Below are 27,626 nucleotides of genomic sequence, written 5' to 3'. Positions count from 1 at the left end.
ACACTGCAGCCAATAGGAAAACATAACATTGGATCCACTGCCAGACATTGTACAATTTTTTTTTGTTTTACATTTCCTGTACATAAACTTACCACTCCAGCCATATTTGTTTAAAGAAAATGCTGGGTTTCCCTCTTCCTCCCTACCTACCTCAGCTCCAGTCCCAGCAGTGATACAGCCAGAAAGACATTGTTGAAACTGAGTGTGAGGAGTTCATTTTATACTTTTCTAAAATGACTCAGGACACAGCAGAAGATTTTCCATTTTTATTGACTTTTTGGACTTTTTTTTCCTTTTTCCAGTGTCATCCATAACCGTTCATCTCAATGGTATTTTGCATATTCTTTCATTCAACACTAGAAGGATATAAACCAAAAGGTAGGTTGATGATGGATGTTAATTTAGAAGCCAAGCTTACCATGCACCCCAAGCAAACTTTTAACCAAATTACCATGACTGGGCAGAACATTTCAAGCTTTTAAAAAGGAACACCTTCCAGTTTGTAAATGCACTTTGGCATCATCTCTACCTGGTTTGTATCCATCTAGCTGTAAGGCTGATTTACAAAAAAAAAAAAAAAAAAAAGAAAAAAAAAAAAAAAAAAAAAGGGGGAACATTGCTATTGAACAGAGGATTCTGCATAGCAACTGGAAGACAAAGGGACTGGACACTGACCCAATACAGAGGGTGACTAACACAGGACATCACTAGACAGTTGGCACACAATGGTCTGCTGTTTGCTCAGTCATATTCTTCTGCAGAGTAATTTACTTCAATGCTTTAAAAAAAAAAAAAATATCATTCAACGTTTAGTGTGAGGTTTGATGCGTTGGAGCTCTATGCCTAGTGTTGTACGAGGTTTAGTTGTGGTCATGATCTCCAAGCATCTGGCAGTTTGAGTGGGTGCGATTCTGCAGTGGCTGAAAGCGAGCTGCCCCCCCCACCTCCCCCTGTTCAGTTTAACCAATTCATAAGGCTACAAGTAGGTGACACTACTTGATCGTAGTCACAGAAGCACAGTTACAAGCAGATGAAGACATCACAGAGGACAACCACTATAGTGTGCTTTGGGGCTGATGACTGACAATTTTCACTCAGCTACATGGATAAAGCAGGAAGGGGTGAGTTTCTGAAACAGCTGGCCTCATTGGTGAGGCATAATATCTGAATGGCAGGGATTCAGTCCCTTTACCACCTCCTGCAAAAGGCAACTAAGGGCAGCTCGAATGAAAGAACTGATGTCTGGCCACCACAATTTGGTATAACAGTTCAAACCACAATGAGTTGTCAGGTCTGGTCGACATTTAAAGATCAGTCTGTTGCTGCTTGATGTAACTGCAACACCTGTCACTTTTTAAGCATAAGATGGTATTTAATGCAGATACAAAGCTCACAAGTCAATTACAGTATCTGAAAGCACTGATGACTCTGGAGGGGTAGACCAAGATAAACAGAGAAGGATGACATTCTCAGAACTGAAGACTTTAGGGTCAGCGCGGTCAGTCCAGGTCAAGATTGGGACGATGACAGGGTAAGATTGTGATTGGTTAAACTTGGGGCCGTGTGTAGCAGCACAGTTTAGAAGCGCTTGGGTCCCCAGGGTGAGGTCTTGGTTGCTACCGGGGCTCCGAAGCTTGGGAAGTCTTCAGAGCTGCTCACATCCGGAGCCTAACGGTGAAGACAAATGGATCAGTTTGAAAAAATAATGTTGCAACCCAGTTAAAATTTCAGGGTCAGCATTGCAGGCAAACTCACCTTCTCATTAGATGTAGCCCAGGGAGCCTCTCTCACCACAAAACCTTTGGACGGGCCACGTTGTTCGTCCATGGCAGCTGCGCTACCACTAGGTGGCCTCATGTAAGACATCTTTGTCTCGTTTTCCACAACATCAACCATCTGATGAAAAACACAAAGTTCATCAGCTCTTATTGGTCAATATTTGAGGAACATCATAAATTATGTGCTGTAGGGAGGAAATAAATGAGGGAGCTTAGCTTACATATTCCTCTTCTAGGTTAAGGAGGTGGTCAATGGCTTCATCCACAAGCTCAGGGCGACCTATGACTGTCACCAGGTTTGGGTCTGTAGCTCCACTCTGAGGAAACCTGAGATCAACCTGAAGAAAAATAAATAAAAAGACAGATAGAAAGATGCATCATGACAATGTGTACTTTTTCCCCTGAGAAAAACCAGAAGGTTGCCAGAGAGTCACATGGGAATCCTATTTATTAAAAAACATTTCAATGTTCACACAGTATTGCTCTTCACCCTGAATCCATCACCATAGAACCAGGTGTTGTGCTGTATAGATAGTGATGGAGTTTTGTTGTAGATTTGTTTGTCAGTGGTACTGCCCATGGCAAAAAAAAAAAGAAAAAAAAAAAAAAAAGTGACATCCGACTGGAGCGTCAGATCTTTTCCAGTTTTACCTCCTGCTGATCTGACATTCTTGGTACTTATAAGCTTATCTGTGGCTGCGGTGCAGAACATTGCTCATGCTGCTGCATGACTCCTTTATTTGGACATAAGTTTCAGTAACGAGTTGTTTTTATAAAGTTAGGTGGACCACAGCCTCTCCAGACAACAGCTCTGACTCCTTTCTGTGTCATGTTCAAACTTCATGGTCTGCTACAGCTTCACTTTCTCCATCCATTTTTACTGCTCAACATCTCCAATAAACAGCTGCTTGCTGCAGGTTTTCTCCCCCCTTCAAACGGTTTCCTGCTACACCACAATCACAAATGGTGTTTAAAGCAGGGAGGGGTTGTCACCCTTCTTACCCTGGGGCCTGACTTTTTCACTACGAAGTGGTCTGGGGCCCACTCAAATATTAACACTGCATTGGTTCATTTGATCTCAGTCTTGGTTTGATTTGTATTCAATCATTTGAATTCGAAAACAACTTAGATATGAAGTAAATATTGTCCAGGCTTTGAACATTTTCATGTCCATTAAAAAAAAAAGTTTCCATGAGTTTACTTGTTTGGGCTGCTCCAGAGGTCGAATGCTCGTTCAGGCCACTCAGAACAAACCGTACTATCAGTGGAAGTAGATCCAGGTTCATTTTAACCTGTTAAACCAAGATTTTTGTAAGAGTGGTTTGCCTCAGACCCACCCAAATTAAAACTAATTCCACATTTATCACGTCAATTTCCATAATTGTGGTCAATGTATACCAAAGACCTAATAGAATATAATTCCAGTGTCAGAAACTTTGTTCATATGCCGGAGCAACTTGTAATAATCCAAAAGAAAAACAAAAAATTTTTATCCTCGCCTAATTTTTAAGTTTACACAATGGAAATGATAGAAATGACTATAAACATAAAGATGCCACGGCATGTATTCAGCTACAGTTTGTGCCGCGTCACCGTGCAAAGACCTTACATGGTGGCGATGCTCCAGAGTTTATGCTCAAAGATGTATACCTGACGGATGAAGTCTCATTCAAGTTTAAAATATCGTTAGAAAAGGTTGTGGGATGTAGAATGTCAAACTTTATTTAAACTGCCAAAGGCCACGAGACATCAACGAGATGGCGGTTAAAGGCAGCTTTTGAAATTCACTACTATGGACAAGTTTGCTGTGAACTTTGGTGAAAGAATAGAAGGATAAACTGAAGATGAGGAAAAGGTAAGAAAATAAAAGATATTGCTTTTGGAAAGGATAGTTTGGAGATGTACTCTGTGATAAACCTGCAATCTGATGCGCTGGCTGTGAAATGCAAAGGTAGGCCTCGTGTTTGTTTTGAGTGGCGTGAGGTGGTCGGCCAGGATAAGATTATGCCTGGGATCATCTGAAAGTGCAGCTTTTCTAGTTTCATAAGATACTCGCGTTCTGGTGCATTTTGTTTCAGGTGTTGCTCATGTTGATGGCATCATCATGTGTATTTTAATGTTTAAACAAAGACTTTGACAAAGTGCACTTTGAGTGTTGATGTAGCGGTGTTAGAAAAAAAAAATACTCCAACGTTGCTAAAGTAACTTGTTACACACATGAACTAGTGCATACGGCTGTTTGACACCAGGAGGAAGGGTTGAAGAGGACTAAGCGGTGCCAGTGAGAATGTGCAGTTAAATCCTTTGTAGCATGAAGCCAGGAAGAAGCTGGAACACAGCCTGCTGCTGATTGGGCCTCATACATGAGGTCTTTGACTTCAGGTTGCTTCAGATGGTCAAAAGAATAAAAAAGTGTTCATCTGGTGAAATCGTGTCATCGATTACTTTATGCAGATGCTGTAAACCACCCAAAAGCAGCTCAGCTTAGAGAATTTTAAAATAAAAAATGATAACTTCCAGTTTATTCTGCAGCCTCACCTTAAACTCATCCATGATCTTGCGTATGCCTTTGCCACGAGCTCCAATGATGCGAGCATGGACCCTGCTGTCCAGGGTGATGTTCTCAGAGATCATCTCCTCCAACTCGTCCACGATCGTCTGGATGGCGTCTCGTGCAGCTATGGCTTTGTGCTCATACCCTGTAATAGTTATCTGATCCTGTAGACAGTACACTCTGTTATAATCCCTCACCACCTCCAATAAATCAGTACCCAGAGGCAACTTTGTACACAACATTAAAGCATCCATTTCCACTGGTTCAGTTCAGGCCAGTGCGGTCCAGTACGCTATTTTGTTTCCATTATAAAAAAAAGGGGCCCATAAAATCGAGCCATACCGCACCATTTATCGTCCTTCAGTCCATAGGAAAATGCTACGGTACGGTTAGGGCGCAGCTACTGGCATTAACGATAAAATCCATTGATAGGCTAACAGAAAAACGTCACCGCCCACGACAAAAGCAAGCGTGAAACAAACAACGTTGTCGTTCAGTTCATGGTTCAGTTGGACGTTGGAAAAACAGGGAAAAGAGGTCTGCAAACAGCAGTGAGGCCTGGTCATACAATGTGGCATGCATCGTCCGTACAAAGAAACAAAAGCTAAGCAGAACAAAAACAAGCTGCTGACTGGCCTTTGTTGTTTGTAGCGTCACATATGTTGTCGTACTAGTATGACGCCATGCTAGGCATATGGTCTAAACCCCACATGCCCAGTGGAGGCCCGACTTGCAGTGGGAACGCTCACCTGAACTGGCTGGACCATTGTAAAAACCTCTGAACCGCTCAGTGGAAATGGGGCTGAGTTATTTCTGTACTCTACCTGGTTTTCATCATTCTTCTCTGGGAACTGGATGTTAACATCATGCTCAGTGCGGATGTTGGTAATAATGGCACCCTTGCGGCCTATGATTTTTGGGTGATACTTGGGGTCCACAGTGATGGTCAGCTTGAAGTTCCTGAGTGCCTGCAGAGGGTCAAAGAGGAAACACATTAAGAGTTTCAGGCTTTTTTTTCCCCCTGCCACAGTGCGTGTTCACCTCCCATACTTAAAAAGTTAATAATTAAACCCTCTCCTGAACTCAGGTTTTCTGATCAAGGTGCACTTTAAGTTAAATTTAAGCAAAACAGCTCCACGTGAGCACAAGTCATCACAGCACTTCAAAACAACCTTAAGTAGTAAGAGGTCGCCAGGTTAAAAGGTTAAAGTGCAAACATATGCAGGAAAACCCAGACTAACCCGATCCTCCTGCTCGGCTTGCAGTTCTTTGACTCGCTCCAACAGACCCTCTTTAGCTCGGTCGAGGTGATTGGCCAAGCCGGTGATTGCAATTTTATCAGACTGCTGCTCAGGAGCAGGCACTTGAATATTTACCTGGAAGAAGGAGATGGCGAGGTTGCATTAAAACAGCTAATTAGAATTTCCTGCATCCCTGTGGCAACATGAAATCTGTAACACACCTCGAATTCATCCATCATCTTGCGAATCCCACTTCCTTTCTGTCCAATGATGTATCGATGAAGCTCAAAAGGCACTTCCACTTCAGTGGTGACAGGAACCAGGGCCTACAGGAAGAGAGGCCGTTAGGAGGGAAGATGGCAGCTGACAAGAGGAATAACTGAGTTTTGTCTAACTTGCCTTCAAAGCTTCCACAGCCGCCTCGCAGCGCTCTTTTCGGCCAGAAATCACAATCACGTCACACTTCTTGGGTGCGTTTGGATCAACTGGTTCCTTCACTTCACCGTTCGCCTCTCCGTTCTCTTGAACTGGAGCTTCAGCTGGAGCTGCTGCTGAAATGCCAGGGTTACAGTAAAAAGTTTAAGTTAAAATCCCCCAGGATGCTCTACAACCCAAAACACATCACTCAATTATTTCTCTTTTTTAAATTACACACAGTTTCAAAATTCATCTGCCATGTTTGCGCTGGAATACAGATCTTAGTTAAAGGAATCAAAAAAACATTAATACCAAGAAAGGTTTATAATTTGTACATCAGACCACATCAGACCAGAATCTGGTGTGATGTGGTCTAGATGCCAACAATAAATTAGTTGCTCCATTTGTGAAACTGCAAATCAGAAGCTGCAAGTACATGAATCTACATGCTCTGTAGAATATTTCAGTTCACTTTTGAACATCCTAAGTCTTGTTGTTTTCCAGCGGGACCTGGTCTAACGTGGTCCATGTCCCCAAAAAAAAAGCAGTCGAGTTGCCCTTTGTGTATATCACAAATCAGAAGCTGGAAGATTCTTTTATTTAAAAAAAAAAAAAACAAACAAAAAAAAAAAACCTTTATATGCCAAGATTAAAAACAAATCTTAACTTTTACCTTGAGGGTCCTCCCGTTCTGGGAATTTAATCTGCACATTGTGATCTCTTGTGATCTGCTGAATCCGCGACCCTTTGGGACCCATGATAGAACGGTGGAACTTCTGAGAAATCACACACTCAACCGTCACTTGAGCATCCTGGAAAAATTAAAATCAAATAAGTTAACTTTAAAAACAAAGAAACGTTAATAAGAACAAAAATCACGGCATAACTTTATATACGAACCAAGTCCTCAATAATCTCCAGCATGCGCTTTTTAGCAGCCTCCACACATTCTTTGGCTCCTTTGAGGGTGACCTTTTCGCTCTGAGATCCTGTGCGAGGAAAGCTCACCATCACACCACCGTACTCATCCGCGAGGTCCCTGAGGACTTGACCACGGCGGGACACAAAGTAGCGGTGATGCTTGGGGTCAACGCTCATCGTGTCCTCAACAATGTTGTCCTGCAACACAAAGAGTTTTAAGGACCACTGGAAAAGAAATCAGTGTGTATCTTGTCCTGTTACGTTTTAAAAACAATTTTTAAACCTTACCAAACTCTTGATGAGTTCCTCCAGCTCTTTCTGGGCCTCCCGCACTGCTTCCTCTGTGCCGACCACAGTGATCAGTTCCTGGTCTTTGTCATCAGGTGTGGGGAAGATGATTCTGGCCCCGGTGCTGTCGCGAACCTTGCGGATGTTTCCGCCACCTTTTCCAATGAGAAACTTGTGGTATTCTGGCTTTGCGTGCAGCTCGGCAGTGTGACTCTTTGTTTGCTGAAAATTAAAAATGTTTACAGAGAAAATTTATTCCAACAAATAAACCTTGATTATCAGGTCAGCTCTAAGTAACAAAAAGATGGAAGGTGCGGTCATGTTTAATAAAATTTAAATTTTTTTAATTGTCTTAAAGTCATTCATAAGTTCACCAACGAAAACTAAAATTCTGCCTCAGTGTCTGCTGCTACATTACTCAAACAGGCTTTTCACCAACGTTCTTCTCTCCACATCTAAACATTAGCCAGTTTAAGAAAAGAGATCGGCAGCTTTCTAACCTCATCTTCATGAAAGCTGAGCAGCATGGGACATGCATGGGAATGTAAGAAAAACACGAGAACAGAACTGTCCACTTTAGAGCTTCCACTACTTTCGCCAGGTCAAGCAAACCACACAAACAATATGTCACATGAAAGCAGAGACTCTGCTGGTTACAAAGACGTCCATCTCATCACTGTGGGACAAAACTCTGGGAGCTAGCAGCCAGAATCAGAAATCATGTCTTACTTTTGCCGTCTTGTGGTGAAAAGTTTGATTCCAGCTCTAAAAATAACGTTTCTCCTACGACTCTGCCTTTGTTTGTCATGAAACATGAAGGTCCTGCTGGTTTCCATGGAGATGAAGGTTTTATAGTGAGGCATTCACTCTTCCTATCATAGACTTTCTTGGGCTTCACTTCTTTCTGGATCCTCGTGGTTTTTCTAAGGTGAATGTGGGGGCTATCCCTGGATCCTCCTGACTCTGACCATTGATAGAAGTGTCCATCATCATCAGTCAATGGCTTCCTCAGACGTTAACCTGCGTAACGCCTCTATTAAAATCACCTGGAAACCTGCTCAGCTTTACTTTTCACCTCCTACTTTTGCACAGTTCCTCATCAGACATTACTTTACTCATTCCTTGATGAATTTGGCTGCCATCCTCTGGTTTTCACTGGAAGTAATAGCGTTTTATCGTAGAAGGAGATAACATTGACATTTTCTACTGTGTTCCAGTTGACGCAGAAACACACATCTTGATTCTGACACTTGTGTAAAAATCTCACACGTCTCAACTTTCTTTACAGACCAAGACTATACATACATTCCTTGTAGCTGAAGACATTTATTTTGGGTGTGTCATTTTAGACCAGAGGCAGAAAAATTCCTCATCAAGAAGGTTAGTAATGCATCTGTACCAACCTTCTCCTCTGCCAGGGCCAGAAGTTGCTGCTTAGCTTTCTCCACCTCCTCCACAGGTCCCCTGATGGTGACCTTATCAATGCCTGAACCCTCTGTGGGAAAGTGGATGTGCACACCACCGCACTCCTCCATGATGGAGCGCACCAAACGGCCCTTTGACCCAATCAAGGAGTTGTGCAACTTTGAGGGAATGGACACATCTACTTCTGTGATGTTTGCCTAGAAGCAGTGAGACGTTCATGAGACAAATCCTCCAGTTTTAGACTACACATCAAAGAACAGAAAGGTTTAACATGCAGGTGTGTTTACCAGCTCTTTCTGAATGGCCAAAATACGGTTCCGCGCAGCGTCACAGTTTGCCTTCTTCCCAGTGATGACAATCATCTCAGAGTTGCTGTTCTCAGCCGGTAGGTCAATTTTGGTGTTTGTTTCTTCACGAATCTAAAAAATGATTAAATAAATAATAATAGTTTAGAAGTAAACCAACAGATTATTCTATGACCCGCCTGTATGAATTCTGTTAAAATAAGCGACACCTTCTTGATATTTGATCCTCCTTTTCCGATTATGTTTCTGTGAAACTGCTTGAAGATGGGGACGGAGACGGAGTAGCTGTTCTCCACCTGAGCAGAGGAGAGACTGAAGGTTAGCACTCGGCAACACTGACTGAAGCATTTAAAAACTAAGAGAATTCACCATCTCAGCCACTATCTTCTGCATGAATTTGGAGCATTTCTCCACTTCATTTCGGGGGCCACGAAGTTGAACGATGTCACTTTTCTGTGCTGGGTCAGGGAAATTGATGATGACCTGGAACAAAATATCAAAATGATTAGCCTCAATGTAAATAAAAAAAATAAAAACAAACGTCGACCAGCAGCAGTTGGTACCAACTCACATCTGGGAATTTGTCCCGCACTTCTTTGATCTTCTCCCCTTTTTGGCCGATGATGGCTCTGTGAAAACGCTGTTCAATGATCAGGTCCTTTGTACGCTCATTCTCCTGTCAGACAAGATGTTGAGGGAAGAGTTAATATGGGAACTGTGCCCTACATCTAACCGGTGACCTCAAATTTGTACCAACCATGCGTGACGCAAGCTCAAGCAGCTCCTTTTTGGCCTCCTGCACACCTTGGGGATCCCCCTCGATACGGATCAGGTTGCTCTTCTCGTTGTCGGGGGGGATGCGGACAGTCACCTTGTGAAGCTCTTTAATGCGGTTGACTAAAAATGGAAGAATCAAGAAATGAAGTTTGTTGTTCTGATGCAAACTCTGCTCTTGAAGCATGTGACAGGAACACTTACTGTTAACGCCTCCTTTTCCAATGAGGTGCCGGTGGAATTTGGGATCGACACTGATCTCTGCATAGTCCATTCGGCTCACCTGTTGAGTCAAACATTTCAGGTCATTTACCTGGATGCTATCATCTTGACATCAGACCTGTTGGTTTTACATTCTTTCTGATGATAAACTTTCCCAACAATTTCGAGAGAGACAACTTAATCTTATGATGAAGGTGTCTTAATCTGGGTAAAATTGGCTATTTGACTATTTCACCTTTAAAAACAGTTTCCTGCCCATTATGGTATTGTTCTTTTCAACCTCACATGTGATTTTACAGTTTATTGTCACCTTCCCCCAGTCTTGGCTTGTGTGCAGCTTTAGCACCACAATGCACTTTTACAACGCAGTGCTGCACTACTGTACCATCAGTGGGAGCAAGCAGATACGTCATCTGCGCATGTGCTATGTCTTGTTCCAGCTCTGGAGTGGTACTCTTTAATCATCCTAGCGCCCCCCACAGCCTTGTAGGGTGTACTGCAGCGGTTTCGTAGGGACATTGAAGCCTTTCTCCTAGCTTTCGCCATCATTTTCACACCTGAACCGGCTTCGGTGCCGTGTGGACATAGCCATAGAGAAGAACCAAGTAGAGCTCAACATCACAAAACCAAAACCTGGTTTTACCATGTAGGGGGCATTATGAGATACTTTTGACCCACAAAATCACTCTGGACAGCGCACCAAGAACTGTGTGACAATATTAGATGCTACTTACAATACAATTCATTATCTAGTTATTTAATTAATCCCTATTGTACTGACTTATTTTTTCAATTAAGCCTTTTTTTTTTTAACATTAATAAGTATTTTTTATTATTTTATAAGCAAGTTTTTTTCTCTCCTTATTCCAATTCGGGGTTACAGGGATGCTGGAGTCAACAATTAGCAGGCGAGAGGCAGGTACACTCTGGACAAGTCGCCAGTCCATTGTAGGACCAACACCCGCTCACACTCTTACCGAGGGAGGATTTAGTGGCCAATTAACATACTAGTCTTTGCATGTTGGGAGGAACCTGAGAGAACCCACACATGCACACGGGGACAACATGCGAACTCCAGTATAACAAGCTGTGTTCAGTCCTAGGGGGGAAAAAAATAAAAATGAATTGCGCTCACCAAATCTGTAACAATGGCTTCAATCTGACTCTGCACCATTTGCACATCTTTGGTTGGACCCTCAAGGGTGATCTTGTCTTCTCCCTCGGTGAACTCGATGTGCACCTGAGAGCAAAAACGCACAAAATAAAAAAAGATACTCCGACAGGAAAAAGAAGCCATTTTTAAAAGAACTGGAGTAAAGAAAATTCAGACCTTAGGCATCTGTTGGGTAATCTTGGCCAAGTTCTGTCCCTTCTTGCCAATAATGAATCGATGAAGCCAAGAGGGAGCTGACACCGAGGAAACAGTGTAACTGTTTGCCTGCAAATGGAAATCATTTTTATTCACCTCAATTTTCCGCTTTCCTTTTGCAGCAGCGTTTGTGAGGAGATCACGTTACCTTGGCATAAACTTCAGTGAGGGCCTGACCCAGACGGTCTGGCTCCCCACGAAGGATGACTGTTTCTGAGCTGCTGTCAGAAGGTGGGATCTCAACCGACACACCAGTTCTATCCAGGATCTCCTGCAGGGTGTTTCCCTTGGGGCCAACCACATATTTGTGCTGAGACTTCCTCACCTCCACCGCTATGGTGGTGGCATTCTTCTTCTACAACAGAAAGGACTTGATTGGGAACTTGCTGCATGTAACATTTTACCAGAAAGACAAATTTCTCAGAGATCCTTTGCAAACCTTCTCTTCATAAATCTTCTTAATCATAGCCACAGCAAGGGCCACCTGCTCCTTTTCCCCAGTGATGACAATCTCCGTCTTATTCACACTTGGAGGGGGAACATTGATACGGGCACCGGTGTCCTGCATCATCTCTCCAACCAGCTTGTTGTAGGCCCCGGTAATGAAGGGGTGGTACACCTTGTCAATGTTTACCCGCTCCACTGCGCGCTTGTCCTAAGAATAACAGGGAGGGAGGGAGCAAACATTTGTTAAAGAGAAAAACAGCAGTTTTAAAATGAAGGTTTAAAATGTTGGAGTTAAGTCACCTGCTCAGCAGAGATCAACAGGATCTCATGCTTCGCCTTCTCCAGGCCCTCCTTAGTGCCAGAGATCTTGATCTGGTTGCTGGAGTCGTCAGGTCGTGGGATCTGGATTTTGGTGGCGGTTTTGAGCTCTAGCTCCTGAAGTTTCTCCCCATTTTTGCCAATGACAAAACGATGGTGCTCCTTAGGGATGGCGACAGTAGCTGAGGCCTGTTGGGATTCGGGGGAAAAAAAAAAAAAAAAAAAAAAAAGAAAGTTGTATCATTGTTTTGAAAAGTAAAGTTTAGGAAAATACTTCAACAAAAGAAGTCCCTTTACTTGAGTCTGCAGTCTAGACACAATCTCCTTACGGGCCTTCATCACAGCGTCCAGCTTTCCTGAAACCATGATGGAGAGACCCTGATCTTTCGCCAAGGAGAGTTCCAGATGGGCTCCAGTCTTATGCATGATGTCCACACAGACCTTCGCTTGGTCTCCTTCCCCAAACTGGTTGATGTCCTTGTACTTGCGCTCCTCTAGCGGCACATGGAAAACCTTGTTCACGTGGAAAAACAAATGTAATCAATGGCTGACACCAAATTTACTTAGCATGAAATAATCCGAGTAGCAGATCAAACTTAAAGATATGGTTAACAGCAACAATGTGCACCCACATACAGACCCCTGTTCTTTAGGACATCTGTCCAGAGAGTCAACAGAACAATAGTCCATATACTACAAATTAATAAATCAATTTTGCCGCACTTTTTGTTTAGTTTTTTTTTTGGCAGGGTCATATTCATGATTTACTATCATTTCGGGACAAAAAAGTCCCCTCCCAAAAACTGCTATTATAAAATTACAAAATAATATTTTACCACTTTTTTTTCTCAGATGTTTTAATAATCTTTAGTCCTAATCAAAAATACCAAATATGAAATCAAATATTTTTTAACCCTTTAAATATCCATTTTCTAACACAGAGTCACTGTTAAAAACAGAAAAGCTGTTTTTTTTTCTGTGGGTCCATCATGCATCCTCTAATGTCATGGTTTTATTTGAGATAAATAGTAAAATGTCATTTTTACTATTCATCATACTATTATTCATACTATTCATGTCATTTACTATTCATGGTGCCATTTTCCCTGTCGTACCCCAATGCCTGTCATTTCTCAATGGTAAAACCATTATTAAACACTCATAATAAAAACATTTATTTTGCACACTGCAACAGTTTTTTAAACCACAATCCAAAAGTGATTTAGTTATTTTTAATATTAATTATGACATGGTGTCATTTTCCCATTATAGGCCTATGCTTGAAAAATCATTTATGTTTTGTGACAGTATTATTGATTGCAGTGTGGCACTTTTGGGACTCGTGTCTCATGTGTCTTTGAATTACAGAGACTGACCTGAACCTGAAAGTAGAACTTTGTTTAAAAAAATAAACGAATAAACAAAAATGTAGTGTACCTGGGTGATGACAGAAGATTTGAGGGGACGAATCTTTGATGTCCAGGCATTGGCAGTTTCCTGGGTCCCCTCAGGTGTGGCCGCCTTCTCAGGCAGAGGTGGGAAGGCTTCCTTGTAGGTAGGAAGGGCATCCTCCTCCTCTCCAGCATTGGGGCCTGCCACAGCAGCTGAACATGCACATAAATACCAACATTATCGCTTCAACTGCATTTTGCACATCGAGCACAGCCTTCATTATTTTTATATACACTCACCCGCATTCTGCTCTGGCAAGAGCCCACTGCGGTGCTCGTTGAAGCTTTCCTGCGTAAGTACAGCGACTGAGCTCATGGTTAAAATCCCACTTTAACAGAGTCCGAGTGTGCCACTGAAAGGAAAACAAGCCTTACTGTCACAAGTATAGCAAGAATGGACGAAGTACAAGTGCATTTAAAGTAAATACCTTACCATTTAAAACACTAAAAGCTCATCGCTAAATTAGCTGGTTAATGTGAAATGTGGGACCAGTTCATTTGAGAATTCTGCGTTTTAAACTGGTTTAACTGCACATTACTAACCTGAAAAAAAGGTCAGATGTTTCCATGTATATGCAAGAACTTATCCAACTTATGAACTTATGATCATTCTGACTTCAATCTAATTTCTCTGTGTTGTTCAAATCGTAGTAATTAACAAGGTTAATGTTTTTAAAGATATGGGGGGTAATTTTCAGACTCAAAAATGAATTCTACATATTAAATATAAATTTCTTAGGTGAAACTGATACAGCTACCTCAAAATCTAAAGGATAAATGATTCTTTAAACCTGCATCACCGTAAACTAGAGCTTAAAAAAGTCCCATGCTTAGACCTAACATGGCATAAAAGCTTATCATGCCTGGACTTTGTGATTTTCACTGCTATCTAATCTACCTTTATCAAAGCAAGCTGTGGTTTAATTTAACAATCAGCATGTCAGCACTGCATTAACGCACACCAAGAATAAAGAAATCACAACCTTTACCACAGAAAAAAAAAAACACTCATGTGAGCGGGGCTGCAGCTACGGTGAAATTTTACCTACATGAACCTTGACTGTGCTCAAGTCTTTGTCCAGTGCTATTCTAAGAATTGTAGCTAGGTGAAGGTTAAGAGGATTTCACCCTACTGACCCTTCTCTATGTGCACACTGGATAGGATTAAAGTAAAAATCCACCCACAGTCCTCTGTAAGGTCTTCATACCACACGACTGTTTCCAAGAAAGAACCAAGAAAAATCTTAAACATTACGATTAAGTTACAATTATTTGGGTCTGAATGAGAATATACAAAGTTTAATGAAACTCAGTATCATTCTTCACTGTTTGTCTGGCTGGGAATTAAAATATATATTTTATTTGTTTATTTTTAATCAAGTACAAGAATGTCAATACTTTCACAACAAGTTTTGCTCCCAAATTCACCTCAAAATATAAAAGAGATCTGAGGTGTCAGAACTAGCTAATGTTGATTTCATTTTCCAGTCAGCTGAGGGGGAATTTGTTTTCAGCTTCAACATGGCGAATCATAGCATTTCTCCCCTTTCCACACGACACCGAACATCCTTTCACTGGCCTCTTCTCGTCAGGCTTTATAAAGCCTGTCAAGTCTGCTGTGCTCAGTACTTAATGTACCATTAAAGTCACAATTTAACACTCATTTTTGAACCAAAGTTAAAGCATCGTCCTGTAAGACTTAACATAAATTATTTGTGTGTGTTATATTTTCTTCTGGATTTAGACTTTTTTTTTTTTTTTTTTTTTAACTGCATGTATAACGAGTTATTTGGCAAACTGCTGGTTTGTTCTGGCTACCGACCGACCCTGGGTCCACTCCCTGTGTCACGTCACCTGAAGTCAAATCTTTAGTCCTCCAAAAATCAACTTTATCCTGCAGCATTTTCATCATTGAAATCTAAACTCGTTGTTCAAGAATATGGTCAGGAAACACAACAGGCTGCTAAACAGAAAGAAAAAAAGTGCCCATGTCTCCAACAGCAAGCATACCCTTGTACAACGAAACTATGTTTACTGCTTAATTCAACAGCAAAGTAATAAGACAAGTTTTCCATAAAATCAGTTTTCCTTTAAAAACACTGCCTTGTACTTCGAGACCTCTGATTTCATGCTTGAATGATCATGATTAGATGAAGCAGCTACAAGTACATTTATGACCACTCAAAATAATGTTAACACATGGGTAGATAAACACACCTGTATGTTAGTTCTCAGCCCACATGCTCAATGAGTGTGTTTGAACAGGAGCGCTAAGCTATGTGGTCAAAGTGTGGAGAGTTGGCTTTAGTGATCTACAAATATTAACAAAGCCAGTTATGATAAAAGAAAAGATTTACATTGACTGCAAAGACAGAACATGATTATTAGATGGGTTAAATAGAGTTAAGTTAATCTGCGCTTCCTGGACTAAAAAATAGATTAAAACCTACCAGCTAAATGGTCAGTTACCAGATAATCCGTCCTGTAAAAATGCAAGTTCCCGTCAGCCTGCCAGCTTTTGCCTGAAAACCAGAAAGAAAAACACATTAGTTAAGAAATAAAAACGAAATAGCTGGGGGTCTTATTGGATCTCAGCAGCTTCAATAGAAGTTGAAAATGGACCCCCTTTTTTTTTTTAAAGATAAATAAATACAGTAAGGAAACCCTACGTTGTTTGAGCTGTGGCTTCCCTGCAAACTGACATAAACTTCTATCAAATAATCTCTCAACTGGAGGAAAGCAATCACAGAAAGCCACTGGTAACTAGGGTTATGAGGGTCCTAACTGTAAAACAATAGCAATACACATTACACAAGCATACAGTCATGTGAGAAGAAGACCGTGGTTAACTAAATATAATAAAACCTGAGGATCAGATGTCAAAAAAAAAAAAAAAAAAAAAAAATCAATAAAAACCATGATCTCTTAGCAAAACCTTAACATTTAAAATGTTCATGCAGACAGTTAAGTTCCCCAGTAGGGTGTGTGTGAGTGTGTGTGTTGGACAGAGTTAAATAGGGGCGGCCATTCCCCACATCTAACTTGCACATTTGACAGTCATGGCTTTAGGGAGCATGTTAGAAAAAAAGAAGTAGAAACAAAGTCACAAAACTGACAATTAAATTCCCCAGCGTTTCTAAAAAAGTAGATGCCAAGAAGAGCTTAGTCTCTTTAAACATGTGGCCAGCATGACTGGACACAACCCTGTTATACAGAAAGTCAGACAGTTGATAAAACTATGGTAAAACTACAACTACTACTACTACTACTACTAACAATAACAACAAGTTCTCCCATATAAGATCCAGCAAAACTATACAGTGAATTGCTCATTAAAATTAAATTGAAACTGAAAGAGATTTTAATTGAAAACAAAACTGCTGAATGTTTTTTAATTAGTTTTCTACTGGTGTTAAAGCCAGTTTCCTGAACCACTTCAGGTTCATCAGCACAAGTCAGATGCAGCTTGCTTTATAATATCCAAGTGCTGTTGGGTAAGGGGTGTATAATAATCTCTATATTTCGATATGCATTAAATAACCATGCACACATTAACAATACGGTGTCATTTGCTGGCTTCCTTTCAGTTCAGTGTAATGGAGAGGCCACCAGTAACAACACGTGGCCTGTCCATTTTTAACATTACATAAACACTGGTACTTCAGAAGCAATATGTAAATGGCTTCTAATGTAAATGGCTTAAACGTGTGAATAGTAGGACTGAATTTAAGATATTAAATCACCTCGTTACGAGTTCGGTTCTGCCAATAATTACATGTTCTTTTTCACTGTTTAAATTAGCACAAATTCAAGTTAGCTAGATAAAATTCAACGCTATATTCTCAAACCCATTAGATCATCCGTGTCAAGGAGCTGCTAACAAGTTAACACGGACTTGCTCTGCAAGCTAGTTTAACTCATACATGTTTCCTGCAGCCTGACAACCTTTGAGTCTTTAAAACATAATAGCCAAATCCCAGCTTAGACTTAAGCAGCTAGTTTGTGCGAGTGCTAGCTAACATGACATCAAGTTAACTAGCTGACAGCTGCCAACGACACCTTAATGCTAGCTATCGTCATGTTGGCTAACCTTGCTCAACCTTAACAAAAAAGATGTACTCAGACCGAGGGAAACTAGCATTATCTTCACTGGCAGGGACACCAAGATAACGTCAAATATGCGTGCATAAGAAAAAGTGTGATAACACTAAGACGATCACAGTGGAATAGTTTATTAGACGTTAACCCCTACCTTGTTAGCAAACTTGCTAAAAACTTTAACTGTGGTGTGCGAAACTGTGACACGTAGCCCCTCAGCTAATAGGTATCGTTCAGTTAGCTTGGACTACTTAGAAAGACCCATACAAAACTTCAGGATGTACCCCTTTGAAGTTAATTACCTTAAATTATCAGCTTATTTAAACTGAAATCCTTACAATAACTAACACACATATAGTCTATGGTAGTGTCACGTTTATACAATTTAGTTAACGTCAGCACGTTGAGGAAAAGTACAACTTGGACTGGAGCCTGGCTAGCGAGCTAATGTTAGCCAGTACTACTAGCTCGCTAAGTCCACGTAGGCACACAGCTGAGCAGGGGAAAATGACACGGAGTCAGGCCAGAACACATTGTAACATTCGCAGCTTACGGACAAACTGTCCTCAAACAGGTATGGTTAGGTTTTTAATGTGAACTACCGAAGTCGTGTGTAACGGGAATGGAGTTTTACTCAACAGGAAAGAATAAAGTACTTACTTATTTTATGTTCTCGTCTGCCCTGAAGGTGCAGAAGCTGAGATGAAATTCCACTGGCGAGAAAGTGGGAGTGAAGCCTGACGGATATATACCACTGCTGGCCACCAATCATGTCCTCCAACGTCACGTCAAAGAGTCTGGTTTCAAATAACTTCTTTTCATCTCCAAGTGTCAGATCCTCATATAAGATCTGAACTCAGATCACACTCCGCTTTAAACGATCAAGGATGATAATACACGCTCAATCCTAAAGAACTTTTATGCTAATCCTAAAGTAAGAACATGTTCAAATCTCAAGAAGATTGATTTTCCTGAACGATTCCAGTTTTAAATGACTTGTAAATAAATTTAAATCCCATTTTCAAAGGATAAAATCATTAATTGACATCAGACCAATAAAATTTTATGCACAGGACCTTCTCTATGCATATGGAGAAATCCAACTCTCAAATGCTTGAGCCTTTATATTGGCACAATATAAACACACATAAGTCTTATTAGCACTTAAAAAGAAAGGATGCATGAACGTAACATGTTAATAATAGCACACAAAAAAAAATTTGTATTTGGTATATAGATTTGGTTTTGGGTCATTAATCATCTCCTGCATTAAATACTCAAATTGGATCTAAAAGGGCAACAGTTCTGCAGGTTTCCATTGTTTCCCTGCTCCAGAACACCTGAATCAAATTAATAAGTCACTGTTCTATTCAGACATATAAATGACGTAACTGCTTAAAGCAGACAGATGTAAATACACAGGTCTCATTCATATTTAAGGGTCACAGGGAAACTTGAAATATACCAGCGAGTGGCGGGGTGCACCCTGGACCAACACAGAGAGAAAAACAACCACTAACGCTGACTCCTGTGGAGAATTTAAAATGACCACTTAACCTAAAATGCATGTCTTTGGATGGTGGGAGGAAGCTGGAGTACTTGGAGAGAACCCACGCATACATGGGGAGAACATGCAAACTCCACACAGAAAGGCCACCACCCCCAGGTTCGAACCTCACCCCCAGCTGAGGTTCAAACCAACAACCTTCTTGTGTGTGAGTAAAATCTAAAAACTGTTTATTAACTGTTTAGTAGTTTTCTGCAGATTTTACATTCTTGTGTTGGTCTTATTCAGTCTGGAGTTTAAGCAGAAAACTTTCAAAAGGAAAATGTAACTGGGGAAATGGTAGAATGATATATCACACACATATCTAATATGCCACACTACATCAATGCCACTGAATTTACATCACGCCTCCTCTGATTCTGCACTGCTTTGTTGTTGAAACCAACAAACTAGCAGCGAATGAAGCCAGCTTGTTCGGCTTGTGTGTAAATGGGCAAAGGCAGCTTAGATGTGTTAAAGAGACTGCGGTCTCTCACAGGTCTCTCAGCTTGAGTGCAGCATTTTCAAATGATAGTGGGACAGAGAGAAAGCATATTAAATAAAACAAGCTAACCAGATGACAGATGTGCCCTAATTGTGGTGTCACATGGATAAATTTTATAATTAGTTTAGTGACAAAAAACTGATTTTCTTTTATGTAAAATTTGTGAAGCAGCTCTGAAAATAAATAGAGCATACTGGTGTATTTTTGTTGGAATCAATCCACCTCTGTTGTAGTTTAATATTTCTGAAAGCAGACGAAGGCTTGCAGAAGTTGATTTCATGCAACCCCAGTCATACACAGAACATGTCCTGTCTGCCAGTCTTTGCAACAGGATCAAAACACACCAAATAGCTTCTTCACCTAGGTTGTATGAACTAATTCTGTGGCTTGTTAGCTTCTCATTTCATCTTTTTTTGAGTAATGTTTGCATATTCTCCTGTGCACGATGGGTTCTCTGGCAACCACCCAGTCCAAAGACTTGCATATTAGGTTGGCTGGTACTCAGTGGTGTCGAACTGAATGGGCTGTCACATATCACATCGCTTCTGATTTACATTCTTCATATCATTCCCCAAGTAGTCGATTGATTTGTTAACAGAAATTCATGGTAATTTCTATCTAACATGTTGCTAGGCAACACCTGCAACTTGGTTTACCTGAAGGACCATTCTTCTTGTCCTGAATGAATTTGCATGATCAGTAACAAGAGGGAGATTGATCCACTAAACCAATCGAAGCGTACAGGTAATGTTTGAACCTCCTTCCCCTGCAGCAGCAGCATCAGCAGCTCTAACTGGTGGTAAAACACTCCACACTGGATTCTTGTGTCAATCTTTACTATATCTTTATTATAATGGTATTTAACTCTGCAGGTCACTCCTGAAAAAAACTATTCTGATTCACAAAATCATGAGTCCAAGCGTGAACTGTAAACGTAATACGATCAATAACCTTTCAGATAATTAATATGACTGTTGGATCCATTTGATATGAGATTTTCCAGTGTTCCCAGTAGCATTGGCTGTATCATTGTTGGTATGGTACAGCCCATACTATTGATGTGTTAGAATATCTGTACAGTTAGCACACTTAATGATGTTGTAGACCACCACATTAGCCAATACATTCAGCAAGAACTTTTACTTTCAATACTTTAAGTATATTTAAAAGCATGTACTTACTTATACTCAAGTAAAAAGGTTAATGTGGTACATTTACAAGAGTACATTTTTGTCTTTTGAATTATAGCCAACTTTTACTAAAGTACGGTGTTTGAGTGTTTCCTCCACCAGTGCTGGTAATTCTACATTGACCTTATGAGTGTTGGAACTTATATGGTTGCTTGTCTTGTGGATGGATTGGTAACCTGTCCAGGGTGTGTATTATCTTGACTAATTTATCTTATGTCTATTATTGGTTATGATTTATAAAATTGTGTTTACTTGTTGCTTTTTACTTTTTGTACGTTACCTCTCAAGGGCTGACAAGCAACGCATTTAGCTAGTTTGTGAAGTAGAAATAAGAAAATCCCCTGACAGCAAACAGATGATTAACACATACATTTCTTTAACTGTTAATGCACTGTTACTTTTATTTTTTATTATCTTAAAATACAGTAAATAGATAAACTGTGAACTGTGGCTTGTACAGAAGTTTTAGTAACTTTGTTATATTGATCAAATGGTTCCAGAGCAGATAAACTCAATACCAGTATCACCAGTGTAACCTCTGGTAACACTTAGCAGCCACTGGCACTGGTTTATTTCACACTACTGATGAACAAACAGACTTTACAAGGAAGAATCATCAGAATAAACTTGACTTCAGTGTGTGCAGCATGCAAAGCAACATCTGGATAAACAGTGAAGGTTTTAGAAATAAAGAGGACAGATTAAGTTGAGAAACAGAAACTGAAAAAAGACTGGTTTCTGCCACAGCACAGGATTTTACAAAGTGTCATTATTCATACAACAATAAAATGCAGAAGCAATTCTGAATATCTTGTAGAACCACCTGCAACTGCAACGTGAAGTGATAATTTTCTGTATGATGCTATCAGTCTCACATTGTTGTGGAGCAGTTTGGGTCCACTCTTCTGTACAAAGTTGCATCAGCTCAGTGAGGTTCCGTGAAGGTCCCACCACAACATTTCAGGCAGGTCGAGAGCTGAACTTTGAGTGGATCACTGCAACAACTTTATATATTTTTTCAGCCATTCTGCTGTAGATTTGCTGCTATGTTTGAGATGATTGTTTTGTTGCATGATTCAGTTCCAGCCAAGCTTTACTTAGCTAGTCAGACAGATGGATTCACATTTGACTTTAGAAAACTTTGGTATCCAGAGAAATTCATCATCCACTCAATGATTGCAAGGTGTCCAGGTCCTGTGGCTGCAAAAGTGAGTTATCTTTAAAAAAAAAAAAAGGGGTGGGGGGGGGGGGGGGGGTTAAATAATCTGTGCAGTAAAATAATGACACCTGGTTAGATTTACTGATTTAAGAAAAAAAAATTCTAGGCTTTAGACAAGTGAGAAATGCCTTAAATAAAGCAGGAAAACATTTATTTAACGTTCTTTGTTCAGTAAAAACATCCTCAAAACCAACCTCTCAGTGTTTCTTTCTATGCTGTTGTTTTCTTACTTTGAGAAAAAGAGATCTTAAAACAAGACAGACTAAACAAGATGTTTCTTCTGAATTAATAAAATACTGTTTATAGTAAAGTATTAGATTTACACAGAACTTTTCATTTAATCCATTACTCATTCGCTCCACATCACCAGTCTGTTTGCCCTCAGAGGTGCAGTAGCAGCACCGAACTCCTGCCAATGACCTCTCCCACTACCGCCAGACAGATCAAGATAAAGCAGGAGCTGAACCACCAACCTTCCAGTTACTAGACAACCTGCTACCACCCCAGCCATTGCCAGCACATCTGTACTGTGTGCACTGCCGTAGCACCAGTTCTTTAATTCTTATTTTAACTTCGTTCAAGATCTTTTCTCTCAAACTGAAAAAGAAACAACACTGAGAAAACCTTGACAGGACTATTTTAAAGGACTTGGAACAAGTGTTTCACCACTTATTTTAAGATATCGCTCACTTGTCTGAGGCCTTAAAATGTTTTCTTATTTAAGGACATCTTCCCAAGTGTTTTTTTCTTATAAGAAAGCTCATTTTTACCATATGTGTGAATTGTTGCTGGCAGGTCTTGAAGTTTTTAGATTTAAGATTCAATATTCAAACTTTTTTTATTGTCAATTTTTGCATTATGTAAATACATACGCAAGAATAAAAAAAGGACATTTCTCTCCATCCCACGGTGCAAAAATACAACGAATAAATTGAAGAAAAACAGTGCAAAATACACAACCAGGTGATTCTGTGGCAACAGCATTAGTTTTTTTATATATTGTAAATTCTGTGTCCAGTGAGTGTTCAGAGTTCAATTTTACAGCTAAAAATGGATGTGAATGAGACAATGTGATCTCAAACAATGTCTCCGTGAGTTCATTAACGTGCATGTAAAATAACCAATTCCAGGATTTAGTGGCTAAGTAAGAAATAAAAACAATTATTAACATCTTACACGTTCTGCTCTTGTCGAGTATATAACTAACTTGACAAGATAATTGCTGAAAATAAGATTGTGAGATGGACTTTTTGCTAACAGTATTACCAATATTTGGTAACATATAATGATTGAAAGAGGCTTCTGCTGATGGATCAGCACAAACCAAATGTTTTAGAGTTGGGATACCCACTTGTTGTGCTGTACTATTATGTAATCTCACACACAGCTGTATGTATATATTATTAGACTCTGCAAACATTATAATTCCAACACTGACAAAGCCTGCATAAAGCTGCCAGGTTCAGAATGGCTGAGGTTTGCCAAGCTGCATCTGAACATACAATAAGACTTTTTAAGTAACAACCTTTGGACAGATGAGACCAAGGTGGAGATGTTTGGTCAGAAAATAAAGCAGCACGTTTGATAAAAACCAAACAGCATATCATCACAAAAACCTCATATCACTTGTCAAGCATGGTGGTGGAGGGATGATGATTTGGGCTTGTTTCACAGCCACAGAATCTGGACACCTTGCAGTTATTGAGTAGACCATGAACTCCTCTGAAGACCAAAGTATTTTAGTATCAAATGCTACACTAGCAATTCTTAAATTTATAGTAAATATCTTATTTAATTTCTCTTGTTTTAAGATCTTTTTTGCCAAAGGGAGAAAGAAGCAAGACTGACACCCTGAGCAGAGGTCATCTGGGCAGGGTGGTTTTGAGGGATTTTTACTTTAATGAGTGTTTCACCTCTTGATTTACGACATTTCTCACCTGTCTGAAGCCTAGAAATCTTTTCTTATTTTCACAAAATCTTCATTCATTCATTAGCTGTTCCACTTAGTCCATTATGGGTCGCAGGTAAGCTGGAGCCTATCCCAGCATTAACAGATGAGAGGCAGGTTAACCTGGACAGGTCACCAGTCCATCGCAGGGCCAACACAGAAAGAGACAAACAACCATTCACACACACACTCACTCCTAGGGAGAATTTAGTGACCAATTAACCTAACATGCATGTCTTTGGACGGTGGGAGGAAGCCAGAGAACCCAGAGAGAACCCACGCATACACGGGGAGAAAATGCAAACTCCACACAAAAAGGCCACCACCCCCAGGTTCAAACCTCCCCCAGCGGAGGCTGAACCAGCGACCTTCTTGCTGTGAGGTTCAGAAAATCTTACTAAGTGTAATTATCTTACTGCACTGGCTGATAACTTCACTTTATTATAGTCTGAACATTCTCAAGTTAAAGTGTATTTTTCCTAATATGAAGTTAGCTCATTGTTGCATTGCAGAGTACTGCTGCACAGTGGTACAGGGCACATACTAAACTCATCAGCATATTCGCCTTTGCATACATTAAATGTCCCCATCATTTATCAGGTAATCAGTTACATAATGTGTTAGGTATTTAACCTCATCACACATTTTAAGGAACGATAAGGAGGTCAGAAAATGACAGTTTATGTCTGTTCAACATTTAAAACCAAACTGGCTGTCAGAGGTCAGGACAAACAGTTTTATCTTACGTAGTATTGTCCTCTCCGAGGCATGTGATGAATACTGACTAAAGCTACAGGCCGATAACTATCCCTGTTATTTATTAATCCAGCTTTACCTTTGACAGTAGATACTAGCATAACAGACTAAACATACTCAGGCAAATAACGGTGAACTAAAAACCCAACAAAACGACTGAGCCAAGGACAGAGTTGTCTACTTCTAATCCAAATGCTCAGCAGATTCCTTTCACAGGGATAATTGCATCATAAACTTCTCACTGTCACGTCTATTTTATAATCAGTCCTGAAGAATAGAAAGAAGGCACTTGTGCCACAGCTGAGCAATTCTCCTTTCAAACACTTACACCATCAGCATTTATTGACAAGGATGTTTGCTTTTGATTTCTCTCCCGAAATCATTTGGGCATCTGTTTTCTGTTTTCCTTGAAAGTGAATTTAACCTCATTGTATTTTTATTTCTCTTCATGAAATGTAGGACATATTTAAATTTAGCATTTTCACAACATGTCCAAACTTATTTTCAAGTAGTGGACCATGTTTAAATTCAGTTCAGTTCAATTCAGCTTTATTTGTGTAGCACCAATTCACAATAATCTCAAGGCACTTTACAAACACAATCAATTCAAGCCAATTAAAACAAATCCACATTAGTAAAAATTAGAGTAATTGTATTCATATAAGCCAAATAATGAAAAACAGCCTAGCTAAGAACACCAACAGTTTAAATCGACAAGATTCGATTCAATCCCCCATCCTGAGCTGCACGGGGCAGCAGGCGACGGTAGAAATGGAATAAACTTCCTTTGAACAGGAAGGAAAACCTCCGTTAGAACCCAGTTCATGGAGGGCGGCCATCTGCCCCGACTAGTTGGGGTGGAGAGGACGGGAAAGACCAACAGGCATCACAACTTTTAGCTAGGAAGACCTGCTGAGAGAGGAGAGGAGAAAAGCAAGTTAAAGATGGGATATATGTCATACGTGGAGAGTAAAGAGCAAATACATGAAAATAGTAGGAAGTGCTCAGTGCATCATGGGACGTCCCTCTGCAGTCTAAGCCTATGGCAGCATAACTAAAGAGAAACCACTCCCAACTATAAGATTTATCAAAAAGGAAGATTTTGAGCCTAATCTTAAAGATAGAGCGGCGTCTGCCTCCCGAACCCTAACTGGAAGCTGGTTCTACAGAGAGGCACAGCTGAAGCCTCTGCCTCAACATACACAGGAACCTGCCTCAAATATGAAGAGACTCCACTATTTTTACATACTACAAGCACAAATCTGTCAATATGACATAAGCTCTGTCAACATTGTTGATGAACTGTCAGACTGAGCACAGTATACTAGAAGATGTCAGGTTTGACCAATCTTCCTGCATAAAAAAACAAGATAAAGATATGTGATAATCAGTCCTCAGACTCAAAGATGCCATGTGCATCAGCTGTGCAGATGCAGTGAACTAAACCAAGACATTGTGTGCCACACCTAAAAGGGAGGCTTGGTATAGACACATCAATTAACACTCACTGGCCACTTTATAACTAATCAGCCAATCACATGGTAGCAGTTTAACACATTTAGTCATGTAGACTTTGTCAAAATGACTTGCTGAAGCTTAAACTGAGCATAATAAAATATCCAGTGAGCAGCAGTTGTCTGGACCAGATTGTCTTGTTGATGTCAGAGGTCAGAGGAGAATGGACAGACTGGTTGGAGACGATAGAAAGACAACAGGAAGTCCAATAAGCTCTGGTTCCAACCAAGGTCTGCAGAACAGCATCTCTAAACACACAACACGTCCAACCTTGAAGCAGATGGACTACAGCAGCAGAAGACCACACCGGGTGTCTCCTGTCAGCTAAGAACAGGAAACTGAGGCTACAATTCACACACACTCATTAACACTGGACAACACCCCGATAGCAGACACATTTGGGCCTAACGTGGGCTACTTTTAGCACTTATGGCTCAGTTTCAGCACTGGCAAATGTTGTGTGGGCCAGAAGTTGTTCAAAAATAGGGAGATGGCCTGGACATAAATTAAAGCAGATTCCTTGTGGGCCACATCTGGTAGTCATGTGGCTGAGTTTTGGCTGCCGCACTCTCATGGAGTCGGTGCCGTGAGTGAAGGTCAAATATGGGCCAAACCAAACTTTAGAAGAGGGCCATATTTGGGCCAAATATTTTTCTATCTGATTAAACGATGGTAAAACGTTGCCTGTTCTGATGAGCCTCCATTTCAACTCTACATCCAGATGGTAGGATCAGAATTTGGTGGAAACATCATAAAAACATGGATCCATCCTGCCTTGGATTAACGGTTCAGACTGCTGGTGGTGTAATGCTGTGGGGGGATATTTTCTTGGCCCACTTTGGGTCAGTTAGTACCAATGTGGCCTGGTTTAACCACCACAGCCTACGTGAGTATTGTTGCTGACCATGTCCATCCCTTTATGACCACAGTGGAGCATCTTCTGATACTACTTCCAGCAGGATAATGCACCATGTCACAAAGCTCAGATCATCTCCACCTGCTTTCTAGAACATGACAATGAGTTCACTGGACTCCAACGGCCTCCACAGCCACCAGATCTCAGTCCAGTAGAGCAGCTTTGGGATGTGGTGGAACGGGAGATTCTCATCATGGATGCAGCCGACAAACCTGCAGCAACTGTGTGATGCTGTCATGTTAATATGGAGGAAACCTCTGAGGAAGGTTTCCACCACCTTGTTCAATCTACAACACCAAGAATTAAGGCAGTTCTGGAGGATAAAGGGGTCCAACCAAGTACTAGCAAGGTGGAGCTGATACAGTGGACAGTGGGTGTATGTCATGTTGTTCATCATCTGAGGTTGTCTTTACATAGTTCTAA

General features: G+C 40.6%; 1 protein-coding gene across 2 annotated transcripts; it reads right to left on the bottom strand.

Moving 5' to 3' along the window:
• Nucleotides 1-252: 252 nt before the first annotated feature.
• hdlbpa (high density lipoprotein binding protein a) lies at nt 253-18,410 on the bottom strand. Of its 2 annotated transcripts, none has more exons than XM_042005482.1 (28): nt 18,269-18,410; nt 15,961-16,032; nt 13,751-13,863; nt 13,497-13,663; nt 12,357-12,572; nt 12,042-12,248; nt 11,734-11,949; nt 11,443-11,649; nt 11,256-11,363; nt 11,061-11,165; nt 9,908-9,986; nt 9,687-9,826; nt 9,501-9,605; nt 9,299-9,412; nt 9,139-9,225; nt 8,912-9,043; nt 8,603-8,821; nt 7,200-7,421; nt 6,891-7,109; nt 6,664-6,802; nt 5,973-6,124; nt 5,795-5,899; nt 5,574-5,708; nt 5,157-5,300; nt 4,317-4,496; nt 2,000-2,116; nt 1,756-1,896; nt 253-1,668 (listed from the first exon to the last, which is right to left on the bottom strand). In XM_042005482.1, the coding sequence occupies exons 3-28, from the start codon at nt 13,824-13,826 to the stop codon at nt 1,579-1,581; spliced, it is 3,822 nt and encodes a 1,273-aa protein (XP_041861416.1). In that variant the 5' UTR covers nt 13,827-13,863; nt 15,961-16,032; nt 18,269-18,410; the 3' UTR covers nt 253-1,578. The 2 variants fall into 2 exon arrangements, with proteins under 2 accessions (XP_041861416.1, XP_041861417.1); XM_042005483.1 differs by having other exon boundaries at nt 5,973-6,121.
• Between the last annotated feature and the right edge of the window lie 9,216 nt (nt 18,411-27,626).

Source organism: Melanotaenia boesemani, chromosome 14 (assembly GCF_017639745.1).
Source record: "Melanotaenia boesemani isolate fMelBoe1 chromosome 14, fMelBoe1.pri, whole genome shotgun sequence".
NCBI lineage: Eukaryota > Metazoa > Chordata > Actinopteri > Atheriniformes > Melanotaeniidae > Melanotaenia > Melanotaenia boesemani.
This window is presented reverse-complemented; position numbering and strand designations above follow the sequence as displayed.

Bases quoted from the DNA above. Each gene is read 5' to 3' on its own strand.
- hdlbpa (XM_042005482.1), bottom strand. From the start codon at position 13,826: ATGAGCTCAGTCGCTGTACTTACGCAGGAAAGCTTCAACGAGCACCGC. The intron at 6,125-6,663 runs GTAAAAGTTAAG...CTGGCATTTCAG, and splicing joins AGAACGGGAGGACCCTCAAG to CAGCAGCTCCAGCTGAAGCT. The intron at 5,301-5,573 runs GTTAGTCTGGGT...GACCCTCTGCAG, and splicing joins AAGCCGAGCAGGAGGATCGG to GCACTCAGGAACTTCAAGCT.